The sequence below is a fragment of the Phoca vitulina genome, unplaced genomic scaffold (assembly GCF_004348235.1).
Source record: "Phoca vitulina isolate PV1807 unplaced genomic scaffold, GSC_HSeal_1.0 scaffold63, whole genome shotgun sequence".
Lineage (NCBI taxonomy): Eukaryota > Metazoa > Chordata > Mammalia > Carnivora > Phocidae > Phoca > Phoca vitulina.
The window spans coordinates 4,142,820-4,170,766 of NW_022589766.1; the positions used below are offsets into that span (position 1 = coordinate 4,142,820).

The 27,947-nt window shown below is 37.2% G+C and overlaps 1 protein-coding gene across 6 annotated transcripts in view; it reads right to left on the reverse strand.

The window, feature by feature from the left end:
* The window catches only part of DTNB (dystrobrevin beta), a 256,526-nt gene that overhangs the window by 165,058 nt on the left and 63,521 nt on the right, over nt 1–27,947 (reverse strand). For all 6 annotated transcript variants that reach the window (XM_032391617.1, XM_032391613.1, XM_032391615.1 and 3 more), the window contains 3 exons: nt 26,589–26,669; nt 21,873–22,086; nt 7,540–7,625 (listed from right to left, as the gene is read on the reverse strand). In XM_032391617.1, the coding sequence (XP_032247508.1) occupies nt 7,540–7,625; nt 21,873–22,086; nt 26,589–26,669 (381 nt within the window). The remainder of the gene's footprint in view (nt 1–7,539; nt 7,626–21,872; nt 22,087–26,588; nt 26,670–27,947) is intronic.

Consider the following 27,947-nt stretch of genomic DNA (forward strand, 5'->3'; position numbering starts at 1 on the left):
TACCATATCAGCCCTGGACTACCTAACCCTAGACTTCTTTTATATAAAAGAAAAATAAACTTCAACTTTGTTTAAGACACTATTATCCTGGGTTTTTGTTTTCAAGCTATGATCCCTAATACTAAGTGCTACTATACATTACTAAACATTACCTCATTTTACACTCACAAGAAGGTAAGGCGTATGTGTGTACATGTAATTATTTAAACTGTACAGATAAAGAAACTAGCTTAGAAAGGTTAACTTGCTTATGACTAAAAAGTTGGTAAGTAGCTAAGTCAAGATCTAAAGTTATACTTCTCTGACTTCAAAGCAATCCCATCGTACCACACAGCTTCTTCAAAATATAGTTTAGAACAACTATGAAAACACAGAGGCAGCAACTGTCAAGAAAGATCGAAAAGAAAGGAATTTAGAAGCTAGGCCTTGAAAGGTAGAGCTTGGAACGACGAGATCAAAACAGGTTGGAAGTGGGGACTGGGGGACACAACCAGAGAAGAGGGGGAAACTTTCTATGGCCACTAGTATTTGTTAGGGGAGGTAAGCAGGAAACAGTGCACTGAGTGCATTCTTCAACAAGAAAGATAATTTAGTTTGAGAAATAAAGGGAAATAAAGACAGAATAAGAAAAGTATCTGGTATGAAAGAAAGCTTTGAAAGAGAAAGCACTTTGAATTTGGCTTAAAAACTCTTACATAGGGGAGAAATATTTAAGAAAACTAAGTTTTAATAAAATTAGACTATTAGTGACCAGCAGAATGGATAAAAGAGGAAGAACAGGATTGGAGAAATCAGCTAGTAAACCCTGTGAATGATGCACAAATGAGGTAGGGAGTGTGTGAACTTCAGCAGTGACAGTGTGGGGGGGGGGTCAGGGTCACCTCCAAGATATTTCAATGCAGGAAACTACGGCTGATGGCAAATTGGATTAGGGAATAAAGGAATTTAAGAAGTTAGGATTAGGGACGCCTGGGTGGCTCAGTCGGTTAAGCGTCTGCCTTCGGCTCAGGTCGTGATCCCAGGGTCCTGGGATCGAGTCCCACATCGGGCTCCCTGCTCCGCGGGGAGCCTGCTTCTCCCTCTGCCTCTGTCTCTCTCTCTCTCTCTCTGTCTCTCATGAATAAATAAATAAAATCTTAAAAAAAAAAAAAAAAAGAAGTTAGGATTATTCTAAGTTTCTAGTATGGGAAAATGCTGAAAATCCTGACTGAAAAAAAGAAAATGAAAACAAAGATACTTAGCTTTGTACATAAGTATATTTGAACCAACCAGCAAATGTCCAGGTAGAACCACCCTGCAGGCAGTTAGAACCAGAGTACTGGGCCACAGCTCAAGATACAGAGCTTTGAAGATATTGCCAATTATATGAAAAATTGATGCCCTTAAGGAGGGGAGCGCATAGTGACTTCATTTTGAAATAGCTGGGTTCTATTCTTATAATGAGGAAAATAACCTGAATGAAAACAAAGGGTCAGTATGGGATGTGGTGAGGTGTGTAACTACTCAATACCTATTTTCCCCTGCTTGCTTCCCAGGTGAACCCTGTGTCTCTTTTGCACAATGTAACCCTAAAGTGGATTTCTGGGAATGCTTCTGCTTTCCTGAGAGAGGCATTTCTTTCTTCTTTCTGCCTGGAAAGAGAATGTGAGGCCCATCCAGCAATCACTTAAGATCGTAAGGAGGAAAGCTACATGGCAGAGCAGGACAAGAGGATGGAACCTGAGTCTCTGACAACATCCTTCAGTCATGGTACCAACTCTGACTTACCAGCCTTTGGACTTATTTTTACAGGAGAAAAATAAATCCCAATGTGTTTCAGCCACTGTTAGTTAAGTTTTTTGTTGCCACTCAGTGTATTAATAACTGATAAACTAGCATGTGATTAGGTTGTGCTCACTAACTAAAAGGTGGAAATATTCAAGACGGAAAACTAATGCTACCAAGTACATAAATACAGCTATCTACAGTTCCACAATCACAAAACATCTGTGTATCCACTGCACTGACAAATCTACACCTGACTCATTCAGAGTAATAAAAGGGAGTGACTGGATAATAAAATGACTAACATCTCCCTTCAAAAAAGTATTATTTTCTGTTACACTTGGTTACCATGTCATAAAATATATTTAGAGTAATCAATTTTTTAAAAATTCATTAAAAAGAAACTATAACATAATATGGCCATATTACATTTACAAGAGACAAGCAGAAACATGTTTCTTTGTTTGATTTAATAAGAGAAATACTGCTAGACCCCAGATTGAAAGCATAGTGAAGTAACTGATTATTTCCTGAGTTACTGGTTTACAACAGTACATATATATTTTTTTTTAAAGATTAGGCTTCTTTTATCTGTAAGAAAAATGGTATAAAATTACTGCTAATTTTTTTTATCTTAAATGAAGTATAACAATGAAAGTTAGTGTGATTTACTATACACAAATAAAAAGATCTTACCAAAGAAATAAATAAAAGACAATAAATTTAATAAAAAATTAAACTAATCCTCTAATTAAAGCCCTCAACCCCTCTGGCATTAAGGGACTAAATTACTCCCCAGAACGCTGGTTAATTTCCCCAGTAATTCTCTTTCTATTTATACACTTCTGAAAGAAGGTATGCTAATTCCCCATTAGTTGTTTCCAGATAAAAATGTAGGCTTTCTCCCTTGTGAAATACCCACAATCAAGTCCCTAAAGGCTTATGTATACACACTTTAAAATATATTCTGTCCTTTGTATAATGGCAAAACAATGCTAGTATTCTACCATCATCACATATGTTTCAATTTTGTTTTCTTTTTCTGGTGATAATGATCCTGGTTTTACTCACTGCATCTATCCACTCTTTTTTTCTCCCCACGTAACCAATCACATGTTTTTGCAAGATGATAGGCTTGTTTACAATAGAGTCAAGTCAATAAACAGAATACCATTTCCTTTTATATGTTAGCTTTCTCTGGCAACTGACTCTTCCCGCCTATCATCTTTCTGCCAAGTAAGTAATCTAACCCACAAAAACATGTATATAAATCTGCATGTTTATAAGTACCTATACGTAACCAAATCCAAGTGAATATTTTATTCCCAAACTCATGAATATTCCTACATCCTTCAGTGAGTCAGAGTGAGGCTGAAGGCTGGGAGTCAGCATGCCTTGGGCCTCTCCGTAGAGCTGACTCAGTCAGCAACTACTTCAGACAAGTCTCAAGGCCTCCCTTGGTTTTGTTTTTCTTTTTCTTCTTATTGATAAAATACTGATTTGGGACTTATCTCTTACTTGCTTCCAGTTCTAGAACATTTTGGTTATATGAGAAATGCAAATGTGGACATCACTCATTCAGATGAAAGAGTCATTTCTGTCTAATGACGAGAAGGGATGGTTAGCAGAAACCAGCCAGGGTAACTCTGCAGTGACAGCCAGTGAAAAGACTATTATTGCAGAGGAGGCTAAATTTTGAACAGGTGAATCTGTTAATTATAGCTGCAAAGGATGGCCCCTCTACAGTCTGCAAGGAAGCAAGCAATCGAAATGTCGGTGAGAACTGCCAGTTCTGGGCACAAACAGCACCTCAGATCATCTCTTCTCCAGCTATTCAAAGTGTGGTCTATCAAAAACATGCAAAATATTATTACAAAAACATTCTTATGCTACAATCCAGAAAAAAATACCTGTTATCATTTTGGTATACTATTTCTTTTTCTATATGCATAACAAATTTTTGTCTAAAACTATATTACATTTATGCATTTTGATCTGAAACACGTTTTTGAGGACATTATATTCAGTCATGAGGGGTATCCCGAGCTATAACCGAGCTCTGAGTTTTGGACACTGAAGCTCTTTCAAGTTTTCGTGTATTATAAAAAATGTCATAGCAAATATACATAAAATTTAGGGTGCACTCTGATTAATTCCCCCGGGTAAACTCAACAAATAGACTGAGTCAATGGATATGGATATTTTTATAGCCTTCCTGATACATACTGTTAGACTGTCCTTCAAAATGGTTACACCAGGTTTTTAAAAAATTTAAAAATAAACTACATGAATCATCTGCTCCTATCTTTTAATGCAAGATAGATGAGGTCTGAATAAGAGACTAAGTTTCCTAGAAAACGAATAGCAGAAATGGACAAAATAAATAAATCACATAAATTAAATGACAATTAAATGACAAATCATAAATAATGGGCTTTACAGTCTGTAAATTTTGTTCTCTGAGTTATTTTTTAGGGTTTCTGACATTACTGCTTTGATCATGCTTATAATTAAAGTCTGTATTCTGATTTTAAATCATTGGTATTTAGAATCTGACCCTAAGTTAACTGTGAATCTAGGATATAGTCCCTAATGGCCACAAAAGTGAATTATTTCTATAAATGAGTGCTAGCTGGGGACAGAAATTGTCTTAAGAGAGACCTGAAAAATCTAATCAAGAAATGTTTCAAGCTTACAGTACAAATAGTGGTTAAGTTGTTCTAAATGCTATCTTGACCCCAAAACAAGCAAACAAAAAATATACCAAATAAAAAAGGGGGAGGGGAGAAAATTACAGGAAAAAGAAATCTAAAATAAGAGGTAAAATTCAGAAAGATCAAAATAAAGGGAAGAAAAGTAGAAACACTAAGTTGTATTCCATAAACATGAAAACCTCATTTAAAAGGAACGTTAACAGAGGTAACAGCAGAAAGTGCGGTCAGGGGCAGGAAGATGGACAAAGTGAGACCAAAGTCAGTGGAACAAGCTGAGAGAAGAAAGTGAGCAAATGTACTGGATATTACAGTACAGTGTTCTGGCTCACTTCTGTCTACGCTATTATTCAGCCATCTCAACTAAGCAGGACACAGCTGTGACCTGAAAGCCAGGGAGAAAAGGATTCCTACAACAGCCAAACTGCCAATCCCACTACAAAAGCTCCAGTCGTCACTTACACTCATACCTTAAATAAAATGCGCAGAAGTTTGCTTATGTTTTCTCCATATTAAATGTAAATCAGAAGCAAAGAGAGATTTCTAGAGACTGATACTCTGATAATCCTGTCACATTTACCAGTGATAAAGGGGACACACACACCATCACCCCTGCTGCCACCACCAACAAAAAGCTCAAGAACCGAGAAAGCAGTCGTCTGAAAACATCAGAAGGGACAAGAAACCCAGAGCCTCACAATTAGCCCCAAATGCACCAGAGGATGACATCCCTGAGCTATGAAAAATATGTAAATTATAACTCGTGAGCTCTGTATAAAACAAGACGGACAGACCACATGTAAACTGGTTTCCACTCTGGATGACTAAAATTAAGAAGTGGTGATAGGCTTCAATACCTGAAAATTTTACTTACGTTAAACATCTCATTCTCGAGCCAAGATAATTAGTACAACAAAAATAATGAAACAGAGCTACAGATGGTAAAGAAACTGTAATTTTGAACATAAAGACGATTTTAAATCTATCTGCATGATATAAACATGGTAATTAGTGAGCTAGCATGGCTGGTATCTCATCAATCCATATCTGATGTGCAATGATCTGGCATTCTGAGCACACTGACATGTCACATTGGCCTGGGCACGTGTCCTTTGTGTCACTTGAATACTGGTCACTTGTGTTCCTCCAAGAAGTTAAAAATCCACGTTAAAAAAACAAAACAAAACAAAACAAAAAACCCTGCCATCACCTGGATCCCTTCCACATTTCACACAATACTAAAATTTGCACTTTTTCTCCAACAGTTACAAAAGAGAATTGCAATAATTTTAGTACTCAATCAACTATTGATATTTGGCAAAATTTTGACACTTACTATGTGCCAGGTCCCAGCTCGATGTAAATGTAGCAGATTTAATCATAGAAACTTACAGACTCCAGAGTTTCCTACAATGCGGTTATATCATCAGTTTTCCATTTTTCAGCCACCTTCTCCAGTACTAACAAAGATAGCAATGTATATTCTTTACCTGGTGTCATCATCATTAAAAACAGATAAAATTCCAGGTTTCTTTTTCTTTGTGTTTGAATGAAATATAATTTCATCCATATTATATTATCTTCCTCAGAAAAACACCATGCTAGAATTAAGAAAATACTAAAAAATTTTAGCCTAAAAGAGTAATATTTTGAGATACCATGTGAAAAATACTCAGAAGAGTATTTAATAAAACTGGAAGTTTTATTACTAAAAATTTGTTTTACATTGCAGCTGATTTTGAAATGAAGATAAACCAGATAACAGCTGACCAAACATAGATTATCTAAGACCTTCCTTTAGAATATTTATATCTATGTCCGGTGAACCATCCAGCTTTCCAGCTTCCAATGTCATGGTAACATGTAAGAAAATGCACAGAAAATAAATACACCTATCAAGTCATCTTGCCCAAAAGCCTGTGCTTAAATCCGACCAAGCCTCTATATCTTTCAATTAACACAAAAAATGTAGGACACAGAAGAACATCATGGGGATGCAATCATCAAAATCTAGTCCATGAGAAATGCTATAGGACAGATGACCCAGTTTCTTCAACAGAGCAATTCATAGGGTATCTCAACACTTCATTAAAACCCAGAGGTTCAATCTCACCTCCCTGAAACCTGCCAGAGTTTCTTCCTTACAACATGGCACTTTGATCACTGTGCTGTATCACGAGTGTGCCTCCCATTACAGGATTAGTATACGGAGTACAACAAAGTAGCTCAGGACAGGGCTATGAAGCTAGACAGCCTGAGTTGAAATCCCAGCTTCACCCCCTCAGTTAACTCATCTATAAAATGGAGAATATACCACCTGCTGCTCAAAGAAATTTTAAGCATTCAGTGAGAAAATATATGTAAAGCAGTTAGAACAATGCTTGGCATATCTTAGGCAGTTAGTAACTAATGAATAAATGAAAACCACATGCAAAAAAATTCATAACTGTGAATTTCACCTCATTTGATTTCATTTAATTTTATAGTATCTAAGGAACAGTAAAATGACAAAATGGCCAATAGTAGGAAAAAAATTTAGGAAAAATGAACAAAAAAACAGGCTCTAAATTTCTAAATAACTGTGCTTAACTCTAAGCTACTAAGGAAAAGTTTAATCACAGCAAATATCACCTGTTGAAGAATAAATTTATTTTAAAGAGGGCTAATCTTGACCAAACCTGGTAAAAATAGTCACATTTATTTTCTAACTAAAAGCACTCAACAATCATCTCCAAGCAAAATTTTTGATAATATGGAAAACATTTTTAAAAGACTTTTTTCAAGGTCAACATTACTGTTCTGAATCTCTTTAGTTTCGTTGCTTTATTTCAAAAAAAACAAAAAACAAAAAAAAACCTAAACAAATTAGTTGAACCAATTTTTCCATCTCAACAGTAGGCAGCATAACTTAAATACTCCGAGCCAGTTGCTACAAAGTGAAGGATGTAGTAAAAACAAAAAAGTTCAATACAGCAACATCCAAAATTCTGAAAACATTAATTTAAAACTGTTCAAACGTCCTGATTTGAAAATACAATCTTTCAAATAATATGGAAGTACTTACATCTCAGTTTGTCCAGCATTTTTCCACCACACATGGTTGCTAACATAGCTTTAACTGAAAATACGGTCAGCTTGCCTCGGCCCTCACTGCAAAATAAATTATATTAGAAACAATTGCTATCTGGAACCACAAAAGTAATCAAAGGTATCACTAAATATCAAGCAATTAGTAAGCTGGCCCTTACCTTTATATGCTACAATATTACCTTGGATTTTTAGAAACCTTGGATTTTTTTCCTTTGCAGAATTAAGGCCTCGTGTATGTTAGGTAAACAGGGTTAAAACTACCTGAGTTATTTGGAAAGGAGTTTTACAAACATTCTGCAAAGAAATTTCTACTGGCTCTGTACACAGAGGCCAAATGGATGAACCAGAAGTAAATTTCCTATCAATTTAGCCTATGAAATTCACAGCTGAGTTGTTTTTAGTATTCAAAACTGAGGCACCACCTGGCCTGAATAATTCAGAAATGTGTCCTCCCACCATGATAACAACAGTTTATTGTTATGTACTCAATCCACAGGGTGCACACTGCTCTAAAGATTTTATTTTACATTCATCTTTGTTTTTACTGTGACAACCTTATGTTACCATGTGTTTATCCTAAGAAGCTTGATCTGTCTCAGATCTTCCCATACTACCACTGTGAGAAAAGTGAAGGGGAAAGAATAGGAATATGAATTCTTTTTCAGTGACTGGAAAGATGAAATATAGAACATACATGAATTATCCAAAACAGTGCTGTACATCATCTGCAGAGCCAAAGCAATGTCAGCAAGCCCCCCTGACCCGACATGTCCACTGCTCCAGCCAGCCAGCCACGCCCTTGCTCACAGCAGGTGAAAACATCATTAGCCAGCTTTTAAAGTCATCACATGCAAATGAACAATGGGCTTTTGTGTTCATTTTATAAAGCCTGTGCGTACAAAGTGTCACAGTAAGAGTAAAATAGCTTTACAATAATGAGAACTACATCATCTTGGTTTTGAAAAGCAAGTGTCATTCTATTTATCTTTACTGATGGTCCTAATAGAGTGTCTTCCATTTTCCAAAACTTTTATACAGTAAGATGACACCTGGAAAAGGCAAATGGTCTATAAACCTGAAGGTTCACAGTGAAAAGATCTCCAGGAAATACTAATGTTTGTTACAGTCTGATTTTCAACTATTAAACTCATTAAGTTTATTCATAAGATAAAACAGGAATCCCTGCAATTAGCTAAAATTAGGATGGGGTTTTTATTTTATTTTATCTTTTAAAGATTTTATTTGTAAGTGATCTCTACACCCAACATGGGGCTCAAACTTACAACCCGGAGATCAAGAGTTGCATGGCCTACTGACTGAGCCAGCCAGGCACCCCAGGACCGGGTTTTTAAATATGTAGTTCTTTAGAAATGCAGACACTGCTCCATATCTTTTATGGCACCTGCCAATATAAGCAACATGCCCATGTCAAATACCTACCGTACTGTATAAGCAACATGAGTAGCTATAAAGAACATCAACTATTAAAAGGAATGGATTTCTAAGACTGATACAGAACTTTTACAGTGGACATTTCTTTTTGGTCACCAACCATCCAAATGCCACGTGTATATTTAAGCATGCCCTATCTTCTGAGACCAATACATGTCCCACCACCAAAGTGTGAAGAAAGAAAAAAAGAAAACCTCACTTGTTTGCTTTCCCATTTTTCTTCAACACTAAGACATGGGCACATGCCCCAAGTTCCACCAATAAGATGCACCCACTCGAGCCCACATAGAAAATGATTAGCTTTTAGAAGCAGGAACTCCAAAGAGTCCACCTGCAAGGGTGGCCGCACCCAGAGGGGTTACATGCAGCTTCCTGAGGCAGCAGAGACGGATTCCTCCGGCAGGTCCCCAGCCCAGCGGCAGTGGCATTCGGAGCACAGGCAACAATATCTGTGCCCCAGAGAGGTGCAGAGGTGTCTTCACGAGACCCGTTTTGTGACAAAATTTTGAGATATTTTTCTGGGCAGTGTGGTCATCAAGCCCACTTTCCCAACCTTCTCAGAGAGTCTGTGGGTCACGCATATCCTTTTAACAGATTAGCCAGAGATGGTTTCTATTGCTTACAGCTAAGAACCATGAGGGATGCGGTTTCTATCCTGAAGTAAAGCGGCCCAGAAAGATGAAGCAACGAGAGAGAACATTCCTGAAGTCCAGAGTGCGAGGAGTCGTGCCTGGTGACCAGCAGAGTGAGAACAAAGAGGAAGTGCTCACCAACAGTATAGATGAAGCCCTGATGCACAGCAAACAACATTTTTTAAGGTAAACTTGCCCAAACGTTTTTTTGCAGACACCGATTTCATGATGTGAGAATATCCAGAAGAAAGTAAAAAATTAATCTTAGAAGAGGTTTCCATAAAAATCAGGATATCGATTACCTCTGGGAGAATGGAAAGGGGTGACACAGAAAGGACCACACCAGGGGCCCCCAGATGCTGACAGTACTCTGTCCCTCAGCCACCAGAGAACCTACGTGGGGCATCTGCTTCCCAGTGCCACATTACACTGGACTTCATTTACTATCTTTCTGTAGGCATTTTCTAATTCTCAATAAAAACTGTTTAAAAAATAAATCCTGGGAAAGTGAAGGTTACCATTACTGGACCCAGCTAATGGTTTAAGGTGGAAAATGAAGGGAAACCCACAGGTTAAAAGACATTTAAGATACATAAACTGCATGCATAAAATTAATAATAAAATGCATAAAAAGAATAAAAATATTAAAAATACCAAGACCCAGGCCCTATCCTTAAATGCCCATTAATAGAAGACTGGCTATTTATGCTATCATAAAAAAGAATGAAAAATAATATATGAAAGATAAAGAATTATATACAAGATAGATTACCAAGTTTAAAAAAAAAAGGCAAAGCATGGAATAAAATAACTGCTGTAATGCTATCTAGCATTCTGGGAAAGGATGTTGAAAAATAGAACACTGGTTGCATCCAGGGTGGAAAGAAGGCAGCCAAAGGAAAGCATGGCAAGGTGGACACTTTTCACTTTAAGTATTAAACATGCTTATGCTAGAAAAGATGGTTCTCAATTCAATAATCTTAAGACACTAGAAAAAGAACAACAAATTAAACCCAAAACAAGCAAAAGGGAAAAAATAATATGCTTAAGAGCAGAAACCAGTGAAATTAAAAACAGAAAAACAACTGAGAAAAATTAATGAAACCAAAAGCTGGTTCTCTGAATAAATCAATAATATTGATAAATCTCTAGCCAGACTGACTAAGAAAAAGAGAAAGAAGACACAAATTACCAATATCAAGAATGAAAGAACAGTTATCAACCACGCATTCTACAAACATGACAGAAATAAGGAAATATTATAAAGCCCATAAATTCAACAACTTAAATTAGAACAGCACAGACACAAACCACTCCTTGAAAAACACCAACCATTACAGTTCATGCAAGAACAAACAGGTCTCCTCAATAGGCCCATATCCATCACAGAAACTAAATCTGTATTTTTAAGCCTTCCAAAAAAGAAAGCTCCTCATGCAGAAAGCGATGCTGGTGAATTCTAAACATTTAAAGAAGAAATAATTGCATTTCTATGCTAACTCTTTGAGGGCATAAAAAAAGGAGAAACACTTCCCAAATCTTTTATGAGACCTGCATTATTTTGATACCAAAAACACAATAATCCATTACAACAAAAGAAAACAAGTTGGTATCCCTCATGAATGTGGATACAAAAATCCAGATGCCTAAATCCCACCCCGTGCTTGGTATTTTTAAACAGTTTCTCGGGTTATTTTGATATGCACCCAGAGCTGAGAACTACCAACACAGAACTTTGAAGGCAGGACTAAGACTTTAGCTTTTATTTTGCAGGTAATGATAAATCAAAGGACATAATAAAAGATGAAAGAGAATAAATCATATTGTGATTGTATAACTCTATCTCCGAATCTCACGTTCTTCCTTCAAAGACAAAAAATGAGATCTATTCCTGCTGCAAAGAAGAAACTGAGAAACTGAGGCCATTTGTGCAAACGGGAGAGTGTAGCACAGCCCAGCATACTGGCAAGAGAGTCAGGTCAAAGCCAACTCTGTTATTGATAAATGCCCATCGATAAATGCCACATGGCAGGGCGCAATGGGTACTATGACACCTTTACTTCTGAAAATTATTATAGTAACACTTTTTTCCTAATCTTCAAAATGCTTTAGAAACATTAATATTTACAACACTTCCCATCCCTTATTCAAATATTCTTTAACTCAGCTCAAATGCAAATATTCGTTCTAGATTCAGAAAGTCTTATATTCAAATATGGGATAACAATATCCTTCTCAATTGACCTGAATCAGCACTTGTATCCTTTTCCACTCATTAGGATTATTAATAGTCTCTATGGCTGGTCTCAGATCAAGCAGCCCACAGATGTATTAAAAGAAGAGTGCATCACCCCTCAACTAATTCTTATCCGTAATGTGTGGTTCCTCAACTCATCACCTCTCAGATCTACTTTCCAACCATTTTTCCAATCACAACAGCCACATGGCGATCTCCACACATAATCTCCCACCCACTGCACCATGAATCTTCTCTCTGCCTGCATGCTCTTTTGAGGTGTGCAAACATCTGTGTGCTTCGCAATGCATATCTTATGGAGGGTGAGGGGCTATGCATGTACATGTCAGTGGGTAATTCAACAGGATAAAGAGAATATTACAGGCAAGGTTGAGAGTGTTTTAAGTAAGGAGAAAGGAGAGGCATCTGAGATTAAGGATCATGAGGACCTGTAGACAGAGAGATCTGGGAATGATGTTTACTGAGCCCTTGTGTTCAAGAATCTGTTTATAAGTATATAACTGTGCATCCTCAAATAAGGCAGTGGGTTCAGGTCCAAATGATAAACTAACGTTCTCCACTTATAAATGCTGACCATCATTTACAACTTTAGGTTCACAGTTTCAACCATCAAAAGGTTTCTTCACCTTTCAAAAGGAAATACTGATATAAGCAAATTAATAAATGGTATATTTAAAGAAACCTTAAGTACTTATTAAAGATACTTACATAAAATCTAATCAACTAATAAAATTGGTGAAGGGATATTCTCAGAATTCTTCCTGAAATCACGTTACTTATATTTTTCTCTTCAAATAGAAAGAACCTTAGCTCCTTCCTTTCAACTGTTTGTTTTGTAGGCCACATGTCAGCGTTTTTTCCTTTGCTCTGAATGCTTTTCTTGGCACTAAGGCTCCTCCATCAACTTTAAGCCTAACTAAAACTTCCTATAGCTGCCCCCAAACAAAGCAAAGGGAAAGTGTCGCTTTTACTGTGTTTTCTAGTGTTGGATTAGCACTCCTGCATTCTTGCTCTGCAATTAGAGGTCATACAGAACTGCAGCCGCTTAGCCGCCTAATACCCTGTGATTATGTCCTCTATCTAATTGATTCTTTCTTCTTGGAAAAACTCATTCTTGATCCTTCCCACCAGACATCTGAATTTAATCTGTATACACTAGTCAAGTTACATTTAAAACTAAAGAGTTAGCTGCCCTGGCCGTGGCATATATAACCTCACCAACTGTGTTTTCAGTCCTTTCAATGTAAAGTCCAAGTTCATCCCACAATCAGTTCTCTGCAAAAAGGATTCAGAAAAGATACTTAACCGGGTTTTGTTTTTTTTTTAAGATTTTATTTATTTATTTGACAGAGAGAGACAGGGACAGAGGGTACACAAGCAGGGGGAGTGGGAGAGGGAGAAGCAGGCTTCCTGCCGAGCAGGGAGCCCGATGCTGGACTCGATCCCAGGACCCTGGGATCATGACCTGAGCTGAAGGCAGACGCCCAACGACTGAGCCACCCAGGCGCCCCTAACCAGGTTTTATCACCAAAAAAATGTGGCTCAACTTAAAATCTGGCCTATGATAACTGCAGAGTTGATTAGTAGGTCAATATTTAATAAGTAACACAACAGTGACTATTAACCCCTACATAAAGATACTAAAATGAAAGGACAAACAGGTAATATTTGTTGAGGATGATGGGAGAGAGGAAACTTGTTATTTTAACCCCACCCAAACGGTCTCTCCAGGGAGCACCCTCCCTCAAAAAGAAACATCATGCTTCTCTTTCTCAGACTTCCCTGCATGATTCACTTATATAGACCTATCATTTTATAGTCTGACAATAAACCATACACATGACTTCTAAAAAGAGTTCTTATTATCCAATACTGAAAAAACACCATGATTAGCTCTGTGCCAAGCTAAGCAGACAGTGAGTCACCCTGAATAAACATGGCTATGTTTTAACAGGCAGGTACCTTCAGAAGCCTCTACAATCCTCACCTGCGCCCTTTGGATGAGAGTTTGCTCATTTCAGTTTAGCAAAGTCTCAAATTCTACCTATTTTTAAAAAATATTTAAATTAACCTGGTCTGGATGGTGTTTACAGCTTGGCACTATCTAGTAAGAACTTGCTATTCAAATTAATACTTTTGAAAACAAGACCACAGGAAGCATTTGTTACTTAAGAAAACAAGCTGTTTCTACATCTTCAACAAACAATTGTGGATGCTGCCAACCATAAATTAGTACTTCTTACACAAAAATAGACTTCTACTTTAGAAACACTATTACCAGTCCAATTATCACATGTAGCTAAGAGTAATAAGAGCATTTCTCTTTGATTTTCAGAAACTCATATTTTTCCAATTAATCTTAATTTACAAAGCTTCACAGTGAATGGATTATGCAATAATCAACTGCAAATCAAGAATCCATTTGGCAAATGTCAAACAGCTTAATCAAGTAAAATCAACTTAGAATATTATTCAATTTTATCACAATAAGAATGCCTGATAATTTTCATTTCAACCTTACAAATATTTATTAAGAATTTAGTGCTGTGTTTATTGAGGAATCAAAGAAACATAAGGTAAAATCTCTGCTCTCAAGGGCCTTCAATCTTATTTGTACACTCATGAAGCAGCTCTGAGCATTATATAATTTAAGGTCAAAATAATGATATAGACGAATGCTATATGTCATCAAAGGAATGAAAATGGGGTTGGTGATTATAAGGTTACACAGCAGGTAAAAACTTGAGTGGGGTGGGGGTTGGAGTGTGTGTGTGTGTGTGTGTGTGTGTGTGCTTGGAGGAAGAAATGAGTATGTCATGTTGGAAAAACTGAAAAGTGCCTCAGGGAGGGGGGATTGGTTAGCCCGGTGATGGGTATTAAGGAGGGCACGTACTGCATGGAGCACTGGGTGTTATATGCAAACAATGGATCGTGGATCACCACATCAAAAACTAATGATGTATTGTATGGTGACTAACATAACATAATAAAATTTTAAAAAAAGAAAAGAAAAGTGCCTCAAGTAGCTTACTTAGAGCTTGGTATGAGCAGGGAATTAAGGACTGATGCCATTAGAACTGAGGAGTAGGAATCTCATTCAAAAATCACAGGGAGTTTTGGAAGGTTCTTGAGGTGGGAAGTTACACGATGAAAACAATGTCTTAATCAGATTAATTTGGAGGAACTGAATGGACTAGAGAAGCCTCTGTTACTACCTCTCTCCTCACTTTCAGAGAGAAACAAAGGCAAGGAAAAAGTAACACTGAGAAAAAGTGTGTGTTTTCCTGCCTTTTCTTTAAAAAAAAAGTATAGGGGCGCCTGGGTGGCTCAGTCGTTGGGCGTCTGCCTTCGGCTCAGGTCATGATCTCAGGGTCCTGGGATCGAGCCCCACATCGGGCTCCCTGCTCAGCGGGAAGCCTGCTTCTCCCTCTCCCACTCCCCTTGCTGTGTTCCCTCTCTCGCTGTGTCTCTCTCTGTCAAATAAATAAATAAAATCTTTTTTTTTTTTTTTTTTTTTTTTTTTTTTTTATTTTTATTTATTTATTTGAGAGAGAGAGAGAGAGCACAAGAGGGGGGAGCGGGAGAGGGAGAAGCAGACTCCCTGCTGAGCAGGGAGCCCGATGCGGGACTCGATCCCGGGACTCCAGGATCATGACCTGAGCCGAAGGCAGTCGCTTAACCAACTGAGCCACCCAGGCGCCCAAATAAATAAATAAAATCTTTAAAAAAAAAAAAAAAAGTATAAAAAGGAAACAGTAAGATAAGGCCTAAATAATAAGAAAAAAAAAAATTTTTTTTTCTGAAATAGTAACTAATGGTGAAACCCTTTGCAGGTCTGCAATCCTGAAATCAAGAAGATTCTTCGAAAATTAGCATGAATGCATGACTTCTCTTGAAAGAAAAGAAAAGCTACAAAATAAAGAGCAAGTTATGGGAAGAGTGGTAAGTGAACTTCAAGTTCACTCATTTTTGCTCCGGGAATAATCCTGCCACCAAGTGCTGAGACTGTGGCTCAGTGAACGGGCTGTGGTGACATCACATCTCGACACCCACGTGGCTGCACAGGGGAGCGGCATAGGCACGTGGGCTGCCCTCCTCCTGTTCCACCAGGGCCGCTGTTCCTCTTCATTTTACACTAGTTTTCCCCTTAGGACTTCACCTTTTTAAAACATCCAAAACCCCTACCTCATTCCCCACCAACCCCTGGAAATTTCCTAGAAGAGCTATGTTTACACCCTTGTAAGAGCTAAATGTGCTGCTACTGTGAGCATCCCACTCTTCCCACTCAGCCCTACTTCTCTCCTACTTGTATTTGGCTGTATTTTTTCCTGCCATCCTGAATCCATCCGAGAACAAGCGGAGATAAGAGTAAATACTACACATAAATACACGAAGTATTTGTGCCTCCCAGGATATTATAGTTTTGTTTAAAAATCACTAATGAGGAAGACTGTAACCTAATATTATCTTTCTTTAGCAACGTCCATTCCATAATATGCTAGCTGGGCATATTCTGAATATAAGGAATACAATTACTTACTTAAAATGAAATTGTTTTTGCTTTTTTTATATTGTTTTGTTTTTAGCATTCAGTATTAAGAGAAACCTATGGAACTTTTAAATATATCCAAATTAAGTTGCTAAAGCAAGGTTTAAAAATAGTTCTTAGCCATATTTCCAAACTACACAGCAACTTTTTCCATATTTACCCATCAAAAATTATACACCTAAAACTCTTTACACTAAAGAAATCTTTGGATTGTTCAAAGTAGCAACAGTGTTTTATACTGTTATTTTAGATGATAAACAATAACCTTGAGCCTTCCACTGATAGGTTCAACACTGATGTATTTTGAAGATTTTATCCAAACCTAGTTTCATTAGATATATGATTTTTTATAGGTTTGTTCCATTTAAGATGTAATTTCATTACATTCCAAGCAGTAGTATTTCTTAGAGCAAAAATCTGGGGGGAAAATAGTATTATAACACAACAGAATGTGTGCACTGGAATCTTTGCACATGAAATAATGACACGAGTTTGCTTCAAAAGAAGCCAAGGAAGGTGGGGGGGGAAGAGCCTGGGGACACAGATGAAATAAGATCGATGATGTAATTACTGAAGCTGAGTGATAGATACCTTGAGTTTTATTACAATATTCTTTCTATGTTTGTATATATTTGAAATTTTTCATTAGAAAACACTTTAAGGGGCGCCTGGGTGGCTCAGTCGTTAAGCATGTGCCTTCGGCTCAGGTCATGATCCCAGACTCCTGGGATCGAGCCCCACATCGGGCTCCCTGCTCCGCGGGAAGCCTGCTTCTCCCTCTCCCACTCCCCGTGCTTGTGTTCCCTCTCTCACTGTGTCTCTATCTGTCAAATAAATAAAATCTTTAAAAAAAAAAAAAAAGAAAACACTTTAAGAGGGGGTACCTGGGTGGCACAGTCAGTTAAGCTTCTGAGTCCTGATTTCATCTCAGGTCAAAATCTCACGGTCATGAGATCAAGCCCCATATCAGGCTCTGCACTGAGTGTGGAGCCTGCTTACAATTCTCTCTCTCCCTCTGCCCCACCCCACCTCCCCCCAAAAATAAAAATTAAAAATTAAAATAACTAAAAAAAAATTTTAAGAAAAAAATACCCTAAGGAAAGTAAAAAGTCAAGCTACAAATAGAAGATATGTGCAACACAGATAAGCAAGAAAGGACTGCTACCTGGAGTCTCTGAAGAGCCCCTATAATCAGCACAAAAAGAAGAAACAACACACTAGAGTGGGCAAAAGACATGAACAGGCACTTCCCAGAAGTAATATATTTGGCCAAGAAACACACAAAGACATGCTTGAGAATCAAGAAAATGCAAATCAAACAACAATTGAGATGTTATTTAGCAAAAAGTGAAGTCTGACAACTGTAAGGCTTTCAGAAACAATGTGGATCGAGAGGATCTCTCATGCATTGGTACAATTTATTCAAATAATTTGATACTATCTTCTAAGGCTGAATTTCATGTACCTCCCCCACCCAATCAGCAACTCCATTCCTCAGGTTAGGACCAAGAGAGCAGTGTAGAACACTTGTACGCATGTACCAGGACACACATATAAGAACATTCCAGGCAGTGTTGTTTCTCAGAACCAGAACCCAGGGAAAACAAAATGGACAGTAACACAACAGAACGTTATGCAACAGTGAAAATAACTGAACTACAGCTACATGCAACATGAACGAATCTTGAAAAGCTATTATGCATGAAGGAAGTAAGTCAGATAATAGTACAGACAGCATGACTTTCTTTTTACAATTAGTAAAAATAATTACAATTAAACAACACTGTGCTTATGCCTCTCTATGTGGAAAAAACTGTTCTTTAAGAAGCAAAAACACGATAACACAAAATCAGAATCAGGTTCACCTTATTTACGTGCAGGTCGGTGGGATGGGACAAGAGAGACAAATGTAAGTTACTGCTAATGTTCAAGTTCCCAGGTTAGATAGCGGGGCTCGCGATGTTTATTACTTCTAAGAATGGATTGGGAAGAAAGCTCAAGCAAAAAGAGCGCTTAGAGACCACGCCACCAGTTCAGGCAGAAGAGGATGGCAGCGGGCTGGGTGGTAGCAGTGGGGCTGGAGAGACGCACACAGAATCGAGATTCAAGGTGTAGAAATGACAGACCCTGGTAACGGCATGGATGTGAAGCTGAGGGAGAAGGAAGGGTGGAAGTGATTCTTACAGGTTTCAGATTTTAGGAGCTGGGTGGAGAGCGGGGGCCATTTAACAGGAAAGGGAGCCAGACGTTTATGACGTGCTGCAGAGTTTCGTGGTGGACACGTGGCCGTCTCCCTCATAGCCAGTCCAACCACCCCCCACTGTGAGGCAACAAGCAGTGAGGGTGAGAATTTAATCACCCTCTGCTCCAGAGACACAAATCCTGATCTGTTTGAGCTAAAGAGCATAACACCGACACATGCGTGGCCCAAATGCACATTTCTGCAGGGACGCTCAGACACCTTAGTTTGGTGTTGAAAGAAACCAGCTCTCTCTGCTTCCTAGACTTGAAAGGGGAAGCACGTAGTAGCTGACAGCAGGCATTTTTTGAAGTAGCAAAAGGATGAAGCTGATACAAGAGGAGGGCAAAACCACAACCACTACGAAGAGAACTGAAGCCAGGGCCCTGACACGAGCAAGATCGAGGGCTGGCCTGCCTCTGGGCTCCTCAGTGATGTGCGCCTATCTTCCTTTTACTGCAAAAGCCCATGTGAGTAGGTTCTCTACTGCTTGCAACTAAAGACACTGACCTAATACAGACATCAGAGGTGGAAAGGGAGTTTGTAAATCACAAGCCCTAAATAATGAAATTGGCTCAAATGAAGAAGAGTAAGGAAGATTTCCTGTTCCTCATGCTGGGAGTTTCAATATTCTTGTTCTTTAAAAAAGAAGAAATAGTTGATCAGAGCATCGCCTGTTGCACCTTCGGACCAGACCACGTGACTACAGATACTGTCATACTGAGGACCCAACAAGGAAAAAAATGAGGCTATCCAAATGTTTTGACTATTCCTCATAGCTTTTACTAATGTCCTACAGAGGTGCTTACAGTATTGTTGTTTGTGTTTTTAGTTGTCAAATGTAAAATACTTTAAATCCTCGGCATTAAAATAAATTAATTCCTAATAAAATACACACTTGATGGAGAAAGTCTAGATCCTATTTGTTTCTCGCTGTAGTTTTATAGTCTTATAATCCATTATAACCAAAAAACAACCTGGTTAAAAATTTGACTGTGAATTTAGAGGTTAGGGGACTTAAGAATAATTAAATAATTGTTGCATTCAAATTTTAACTCAAGAATTATGAAATAACAAAATCCTGAAAAGACTAATTAAAATCAATAACTAGATACTCTACATATCAAAGGGACTCTCGAGCCTAAGTAAATAAAGAGGCCAATCAATAGAGAGACTAATATTTGAAATATTTCACAACAAAATACTATAATTTTCAAAAATAAAATTCCAATAACCACATCCTTTCATTTTACCAGTACATGAAAGCCAATTTCAAATTACTGAAGAGCAAAATAAGATGTTATCATATATATCAGATATGTAAGAGTTCAAGGTTAGCAATGATGTGAGGATTGATTCTGATGCCCATGGCCAAGGTTTTCAATAGGATATGACGTGAGAATTACCAAATTCACCACTGACATACTACTGTCCTTCCTCTTCTTAACTCACTCAACTTTTTTTGTTTTTCCTAGTTCTTTAGTGTGCTGTTCTTCTGATCTGTCTTCATTTGATTTACTGTTTGCTTATTCTTTTCCTTTGTCTCTGTCTGGATGTGTCCAGCTATCTGTGACTATGTCCCAGGACTCCTCTGCTCCTAAGTTTGGTCTTCCTGTTGTCTCTTGCTATCTTTTTGCTCTTCCTTCTCCTTCCTTCCTTAGTCATAGTATTTAACTTACTTGACATGATTATGGAAGCAAAGTTTATAATCTCTGTCTTATCATTTTTAAACAGTAAGATGACTTTTATTTCTGATTTTGTAAAAAAATTGTTTATTGAATTAACTTGTGTTGTGCAACCCTGAATTGATTTACTCAGTGAATTGGTGTCATGTGCTGCTTATTCACCACAGAAATAACCATTTTTACTAAGGTCTTTGGATCAAAAGAGTCATTCCCTGAACAGTATAAAATGAACCTTAGGGATTCACTAATCTAAATTACTAAAAAAAAAAAAATGGCATTCAAATTCTGGGACTTATGTCTCATGTGTACTTTTGTTTTAAAAATTCAAATTTCCTGGGGCACCTGGGTGGCTCAGTCGGTTAAGCATCTGCCTTCAGCTCAGGTCATGATCTCAGGGTCCTGGGATCGAGCCCCATTATCAGGCTCCTTGCTCAATGGAGAGTCTGCCTCTCCCTCTCCCTCTGCCTCTCTCCCGATGCTCATGCTTTCTATCTCTCTCTCTCAAATAAGTAAATAAAATCTTTAAAAGAATAAACAAAATAAAAATAAAAATAAAAATTTCCTAAAATCATTTTTTATTAAAAGATGGAATATCTAATTTGATAACATCTTATAAAAATGTGAATTTAGTGAGAGCCTACATTGTGACTTGGCTTTGACACCTGCAGACTTTTACCATTAATTCACAGAGTCTTCAATATTATAAAGTATAATGAATAACATTTTACAAATGTATGAACTCAAAGTAGGTCTATGGAGAGAAAAAATGAAGCAGAAAGAATTAATGCATCCAAACCAGATGATCAACAATATATCAGAAATCAAAAATCTAAACTCTTGGTTCCTGGAATATAAACATTAACTTTTGTGGTTCCATCATTTATGATTTCTTTTTGTTTTTTATAACACCAACTTTATTCTCCATGAATACAAATATAGCAAATCACTTCTGTTTTAATTTGAAGTACACTTAAATAGTTTTCTTCTAGTGCTGTAAGGTGTAAAGACAATGTTCTGCACTGAAAAAAATTAAAATAGTATCCTAAACATAATGAGAAGAAAATAAGACTAGAGTCAAGGGGCATTTACTATTACACAGAGTAAAGAAAGGTTAGCTTTAAGGTCAAATAGAAAGTCCATAATCAAATTCACAACTTAGCTATACTTCTCTGGATAGAGAACAGCTACACTAAGGTACCTATAATTTGATCAAACAATATGTCTCAGTGTTGTGATTCTCCAGGTACCTATAATTTGATCAAACAATATGTCTCAGTGTTGTGATTCTCCATAATTTTATAGCACTTACTATGTGACGTGCCCTAGGACGGTGAGTCACTCTGGCATTTAACCAGTCTTTAGAAGGAAATTAGATGGAATAATTTCCCTTTTCACTGTGATTCTAAGTTGACAACCCTCAGCAAGGCAATCTGGAAGAAGGATGACTAAGGGACAAACATTCTTAAAATGAAGTAAGCATGCAAGGTACTAGCCTGTCATATGCAGCAATCATAAAGTTGAGGAGGAGGCTGATGGACTGCTCCACGCTGATTTGGTGAGTAGAAGGAAGGCGCTTGTTCAGCTGGTAGTAGACAGAGGAGATGACAGTTTCGAGGCGGGACACACTGATCTCAGTGGTATGGTCCAGTGTATTAAGGCCATTGTCTCGGAAGGCTTCAATCATGTTCCAGATATCAACAAGATGGACTAAAACACAAAGAAAATGAACTGTCAACAATTTAAAAGTTTTAATTCATCAGAAAGGTATAAAAACTTTTATTTACATCCAGCAGAATGGTGCAGGGTGGCAGAGTAAGATCCCAAAATACGCCACTTTGGCGTAAGGATTATTTTGAGCTATTGTGACACTTGAAAAACAGCAGGTGCCAAGAAGGTCACGCTAAACTTTTTTCTTCTGGAAAGCAGGAAATAAACTCCCAAGTGAAAGATGCCCTCCCTATTCCAAGGGGAAAGAAAGATTTTTATCCCCAGAGACAGTGAATTGAGGCCAAGAGAAATCTGCACAGATTTTATTAAAATAACCCTTATCTTCCTTGAGACTCCCCATATATTTTAGTTATTTTTCCACAAGTGCTACTCCTTCTTCCCCAGTATATCAGCACTTAGGCCTCATCCTTCCTTCGGGTCTTCATTTTCCTATGGGGGCTCCAGGTACATGTAAAAATCTGTGTGCTCTTCTCCTAATCTGTCTTATGTCAATTTAACTCTCAGGCCTAACCAGAGACCCTAAGAGGGTAGAGGTAAGGTTTTGCCTCCCCTATAATAGCCTCAAAAATATATATTGTCAAATTGAACAAAACATCAAAGAGACAAATTCACAAGCTTAGTGGGAGCTATTAACACGTTTCTCTTAGTAAGTGATAGAGCAAAGGTACAAAGCCTAAGTGCAGAGGTAGACAAACATTACAACTGGCAAAGGAGGCATAATGGGCACTATATGAAATATCGCCCCCAGTGATTAGAGAATATGCTCTGTTTTCAAGAACACAAACAATGTGTATGAAAATTGACCTTATCCTGAGCCATAAAGCTAATCTTGGCAAATATCAGAGGATTCAAGTCATATCAACCATGCTCTCTGATCAAAATGAGATTAAGTTACAAATTGTCAAAAAGACCACTTCAGAAATTAAGAAACACAGTACTAGGCAATGTCCTTAATCTGATTAAGGGTATTTACAGAAAACTGCAGCAAACATATTACTTAATAGTAAAATGTTGAAAGCCTTTCCTCTGATATTGTGAACGAGGTAAGAAATGCCCACTGTCGAATGTAAATTGGTACAGTAACTGTGGAAAACAGTATGGAGGTTCCTCAAAAAATTAAAAATAAAACTACCATATGAACCAGTAATTCCACTATTGGGTATTTGCCCAAAGAAAACGTAGACGCTAATTCGAAAAGATACATGCACCCCTCTGTTTACTGCAACATTTATTTACATCAGCCAATATATGGTAGCATCCAAGTAAGTGTCCATCGATAGATGAATAAATAAAGAGGATGTGGTATACATACAGAATGGAATATTATTCAGGCATAAAAAATAATGAGATTTTTACCATTTTCAACATGGATGGATGTAGAGGGCATTATACTAAGTGAAGTAAGTCAGAGAAAGACAAACACCATATGATTTCACTTATATGTGGAATATAAAAAAACAAAAGAACAAAAAACCTGAAACAGGCCCATAAATACAGAAAACAAACTGATGGTTGCCCGAGGGAGGGAGATGGACAAAATGGGTGAAGGGGAATGAGAGATACAGGCTTCTAGTTAGGGAATGAATAAGTCATGGGAATAAAAAGAAAAGCATAGGGAATACAGTCAATACAGCATTGTATGGTGACAGATGGTAGATACACTTGCAGTGAGCATGGCATAACAAAGAGTTACAGAATCACTATGTTGTATACATGAAACAAATGTAACATTGTGTATCAACTACAATAAAAAAAAAAAAGAAATGGGGTGCCTGCGTGGCTCAGTCAGTTAGGCATCCCATTCTTGATTTCAGCTCAGGTCAAGATCTCAGGGTTGTGAGATCAAGACCCATGTCAGGCTCCGTGCTCAGCGGGGAGTCTGCTTCAGATTCTCTCCCTGTCCCCCTCCCTCTGCCCTTCTGCACGCTCACACAATCGTGCTCTTTCTCTCTAAAATAAATAAATAAATCTTTACCAAAAAAAAGGCAATGCCCACTATCATCATTTCTATTGTACTTTGGGTCCTAGCCAATATAAATAAGCAGTAATAAACCATGTGAGTTTCAGAAATGACGAAATTTAACTGTCATTATTTAGAAATGACAAAATTCTACACGTAGAAAATCAGATTCTCCAGATAAATTACTAAAATTGATATTTGAGTCTAGAATGATTGCTAGATACAAGATATAAAAGTCACTGTATTTCTATTACTAACAAAAATGAAATTTTAAAATACTATTTATAATAGTAGCATAAATCATCAAAGATTTAGGAATAAATCCAATGAAGGAAGTGCAACATCTCTACAAAAAAAAAAAAATCTATAAATATAATTGGCAGAAATTAAAGACCTAAATAAATGGAGGGATATACCATGTTCACAGGAGGTAATCTGAAATTGGAAATATGGTGATTCTCCCCAGCTTAACCTATAGATTCAGTGCAGTCCCAACAAAATGCCACAGGGCTCTCCATTAAAAGGATAAATTTTACTATATGTAAATTATACTTTAAAAAAAAGAAATAAAAATGGAAAAAATCCCAGCAGAGTTCTTTGTTTTATTTTATTTGCTTTTAGTAGAAATTGATAATCAGATTCTAAAATGTATATGAAAATAAATGTAAAAGGCCAAAAATGTCCCAATCTTAAAAAGAAAAACAGAACAAAGTAGGAAGACTTGCTCTATCTGATATTAAGACTTATTATAAAGCAGGGTACCTGAGTGGCTCAGTTGGTTAAGCGTCTGACTCTTGATATTGGCTCAGGTCATGATCTCAGGGTCGGAATTGAGCCCTGAGTTGGGCTCCTTGCTTAGCACAGAGTCTGCCTGAGATTATCTCTCTCTCCCTCTCTCTCTGCCCCAAGCCCCCTCACACTCTTGCTCTGTCTCAAATAAATGAATAAATCTTAAAAAAAAAAAAAAAAAGACTTATTATAAAGTTACAGTAGTGGTTATTGGTAGGATAGACAAACAGACCAGTGGGCAACAAGAGTCCAAAAGCAGGTCCTCTCATATATAGAAACTGCTATGAACATTCTTATATATTTCTCCTAATGAGTATGACGAAAGATTTTGGGGCAGTGAAGAAAAAAGGGTGGTTATTTTTCAATAAACAGTATAGAGACAATAGAACATACATGTGGACAAAACTGAAATTTTACTCCTGCCTAAACTGTACATCCACAAAAAAAAAAAAAAATTCAGTCTGATTAAAGAATCCTAGGTGACAAAATAAAAGTTCTAGAACAATGCATCTTTTACTGTACATTACTAATGCCAGTAGCCAGGTTTCAGACTCTGAACCCTCCACATATAGACTACTGTTTCCCAAGAATAATTACAGGAAGAATTATTAAAATGGTTGTTGCTCTGACAGTGGTTTTTAAACTTTTTTACAACCCACAGAAATATATTTAAATCAACACCAACACACACACACACACACACACACACACACACTCCTAGATATATAAAAAACAAAAGTTTCACAAAATACTTTTAGACTTACCACATAATTTGTGTTCTGATTTTTTTTTCTCTTTTTTTCTTTATTACATGTTTTAAATTCTGGCTACAGCTCATCAAAATGATTTCATGAACCATTATTGGGTCACAACCCATAATTTGAAAAACAATGCTTTAGGAAACCAGAGACTTCAGTCAGGATGGCATGGTAAACTCTCTAGAGAGAATTTTATGCTAAGATTTCTGAAAATAACACTTAAAGTAGGGTAGAAGTATTCAGATGTAAAGTGACTTACCCAACATCACATGTTTATAGTAAATGCCAAAAACCAGGACTAAAACTCAGGTTTTTCCAATTCTAAAGCCAATGTTCTTTCCATTGTACAAAACCGTTCTTCATTAATACACACACACACACACACACACACACACACACACACGAGAAAAGTACAATAATTCTGACATAAGTTTATCTTCATGGAAATTAAGAGAAAAAAGATTTTATGTGTCTGTGTATATATATATAGACCTATATATATATACACACACACATACACACATATTTTATTTACTTATAAGTAGCAATTCTCACAGTGATTACTTATAGAAAAGGCTGATTCATGTTGTATTCATTTTAATCAAGAAAATTAACTTATTACACCTCTATCAGCATATTACTGTTTTTTTCTTCCAGAAGCTGATTATCATATTAATTTTGTATAAAAGTTATTTAAAACAGGTGAGAAGAAGAAATCAATTCTCTCATTTAAAGTACATTAATACTATGCCAGCCGCAAAACCAAGTTACATTATTGAATTTTGTAAACATTTTGAGGGACACACAGAGTAAATGACAAGTTCTTTCCATGACAAAGCTTACATTTTAATAAACACTTAAGACAAAAACAATTCAATTAACATTACAATATGACTAAAAGATACTAAAACCTTTTATTTTCTATTACTGAGTGCACTATCCAGATATCACAGAAATTAGCTGAAATGACTTACGGTTGCATCGTTTTTGTACAAATCGTAATTTGCAAGCTGTTCTATAAGTTGATAGTCGTATGACATCAAAATTCTGAGCACCTGAAAAAAGTACAAACAACAGATGTTCAACGGGATTTACCACTGAATTTCTCGATGCTGGGAAGTGACTATTCCACAGCGTGTGCACGGGCCATATATCACATGTCAACCAGGCCTTCTTCTGAGAAAACAAAAGGGCTCAGGAAGGGTTAGGCGCACTTTCTACGTGACCACTCCATGTCAGCAGTTTTGCCGACCTTATCCTGTCTGCCAGCCTGACAAAAACCCTGATGGAGAACACTCATAACCGCAGTGAATCTTTCCTTCTATACCACTTCTACGGGAAATACTAGGAAATCAATGGTAAGCAGCTGGGAAAGGGAAGTCCCATCCCCAACTAACCAAACAGAAAGAGTAGTAATCTGATTAGTCAGACTGCAGGACATATATTGGGCCATGTCTGCTAGTGGAGAAGTAACGACAGGAAAACGTCAGTGCATATGGTATAGAACTCACTCTCTTCAGATGAAGAATGAAATAGGGCAAATATCACACAAGCCCAAAGGGAACTAGTTGAGGAAAATGGGAAACCCCACAAGCTCCAGCCCCTGAAGTTCTAGGTGCTATTCAAGAATCAAGTATTACTCTTTGTCATTTTTCTCATACATTTACCTTCTTCTGAAGCAGTCATCTTTCCTGGTTTCTATAAGGAAAATCCTCATACACTTCTCTAAGAATAGCCTTCACTTTTAAAAAATTTCCCTTATGTAAGTGTCGTGTTGATTTCCTGATCAGAAAATATGGTAGTTTGGCACATAAAAAATAGAACAGAAAGCCCCCAGTGAAGAAACTAAAATGATTATGTTATCCCTTCGGATACTGTGAACTAGAAAAGATGACCCTTCACTCTATTATCATTCATTTTGAGAATATTTCCTTATAAGAAATACACTGAAATGTCACTTTAATACTAATGTCATACAGTATATTTCAAGCTTATCAAGAAATGGTACAAAGGGTCCTAACTAAACACATAGGCAGAACTCTAGCCACAGGTGAAGAGCCCAGTGAAGCTCCTGGACGGACAGGAGACAATCTAAAAATACTGAGTATCCAAGAGGTACAGCGAAAGGATGAGAAAGGATTAACCCTTCTTTCCATATTATGACTCTCCTCATTCATGAGAATAGGATATCAACTTCTATAGTATAACCAGATCCCAAGAAAAGCAAAGAGCCAAATGGAAGGGTTTTATTGTATCTGCCTCTATCAGAAGCTTGTATCAGAGTCTCCTGGACAGGAACCTGGAATCTTCGTTCCAGGGAGTCCTATAATCAA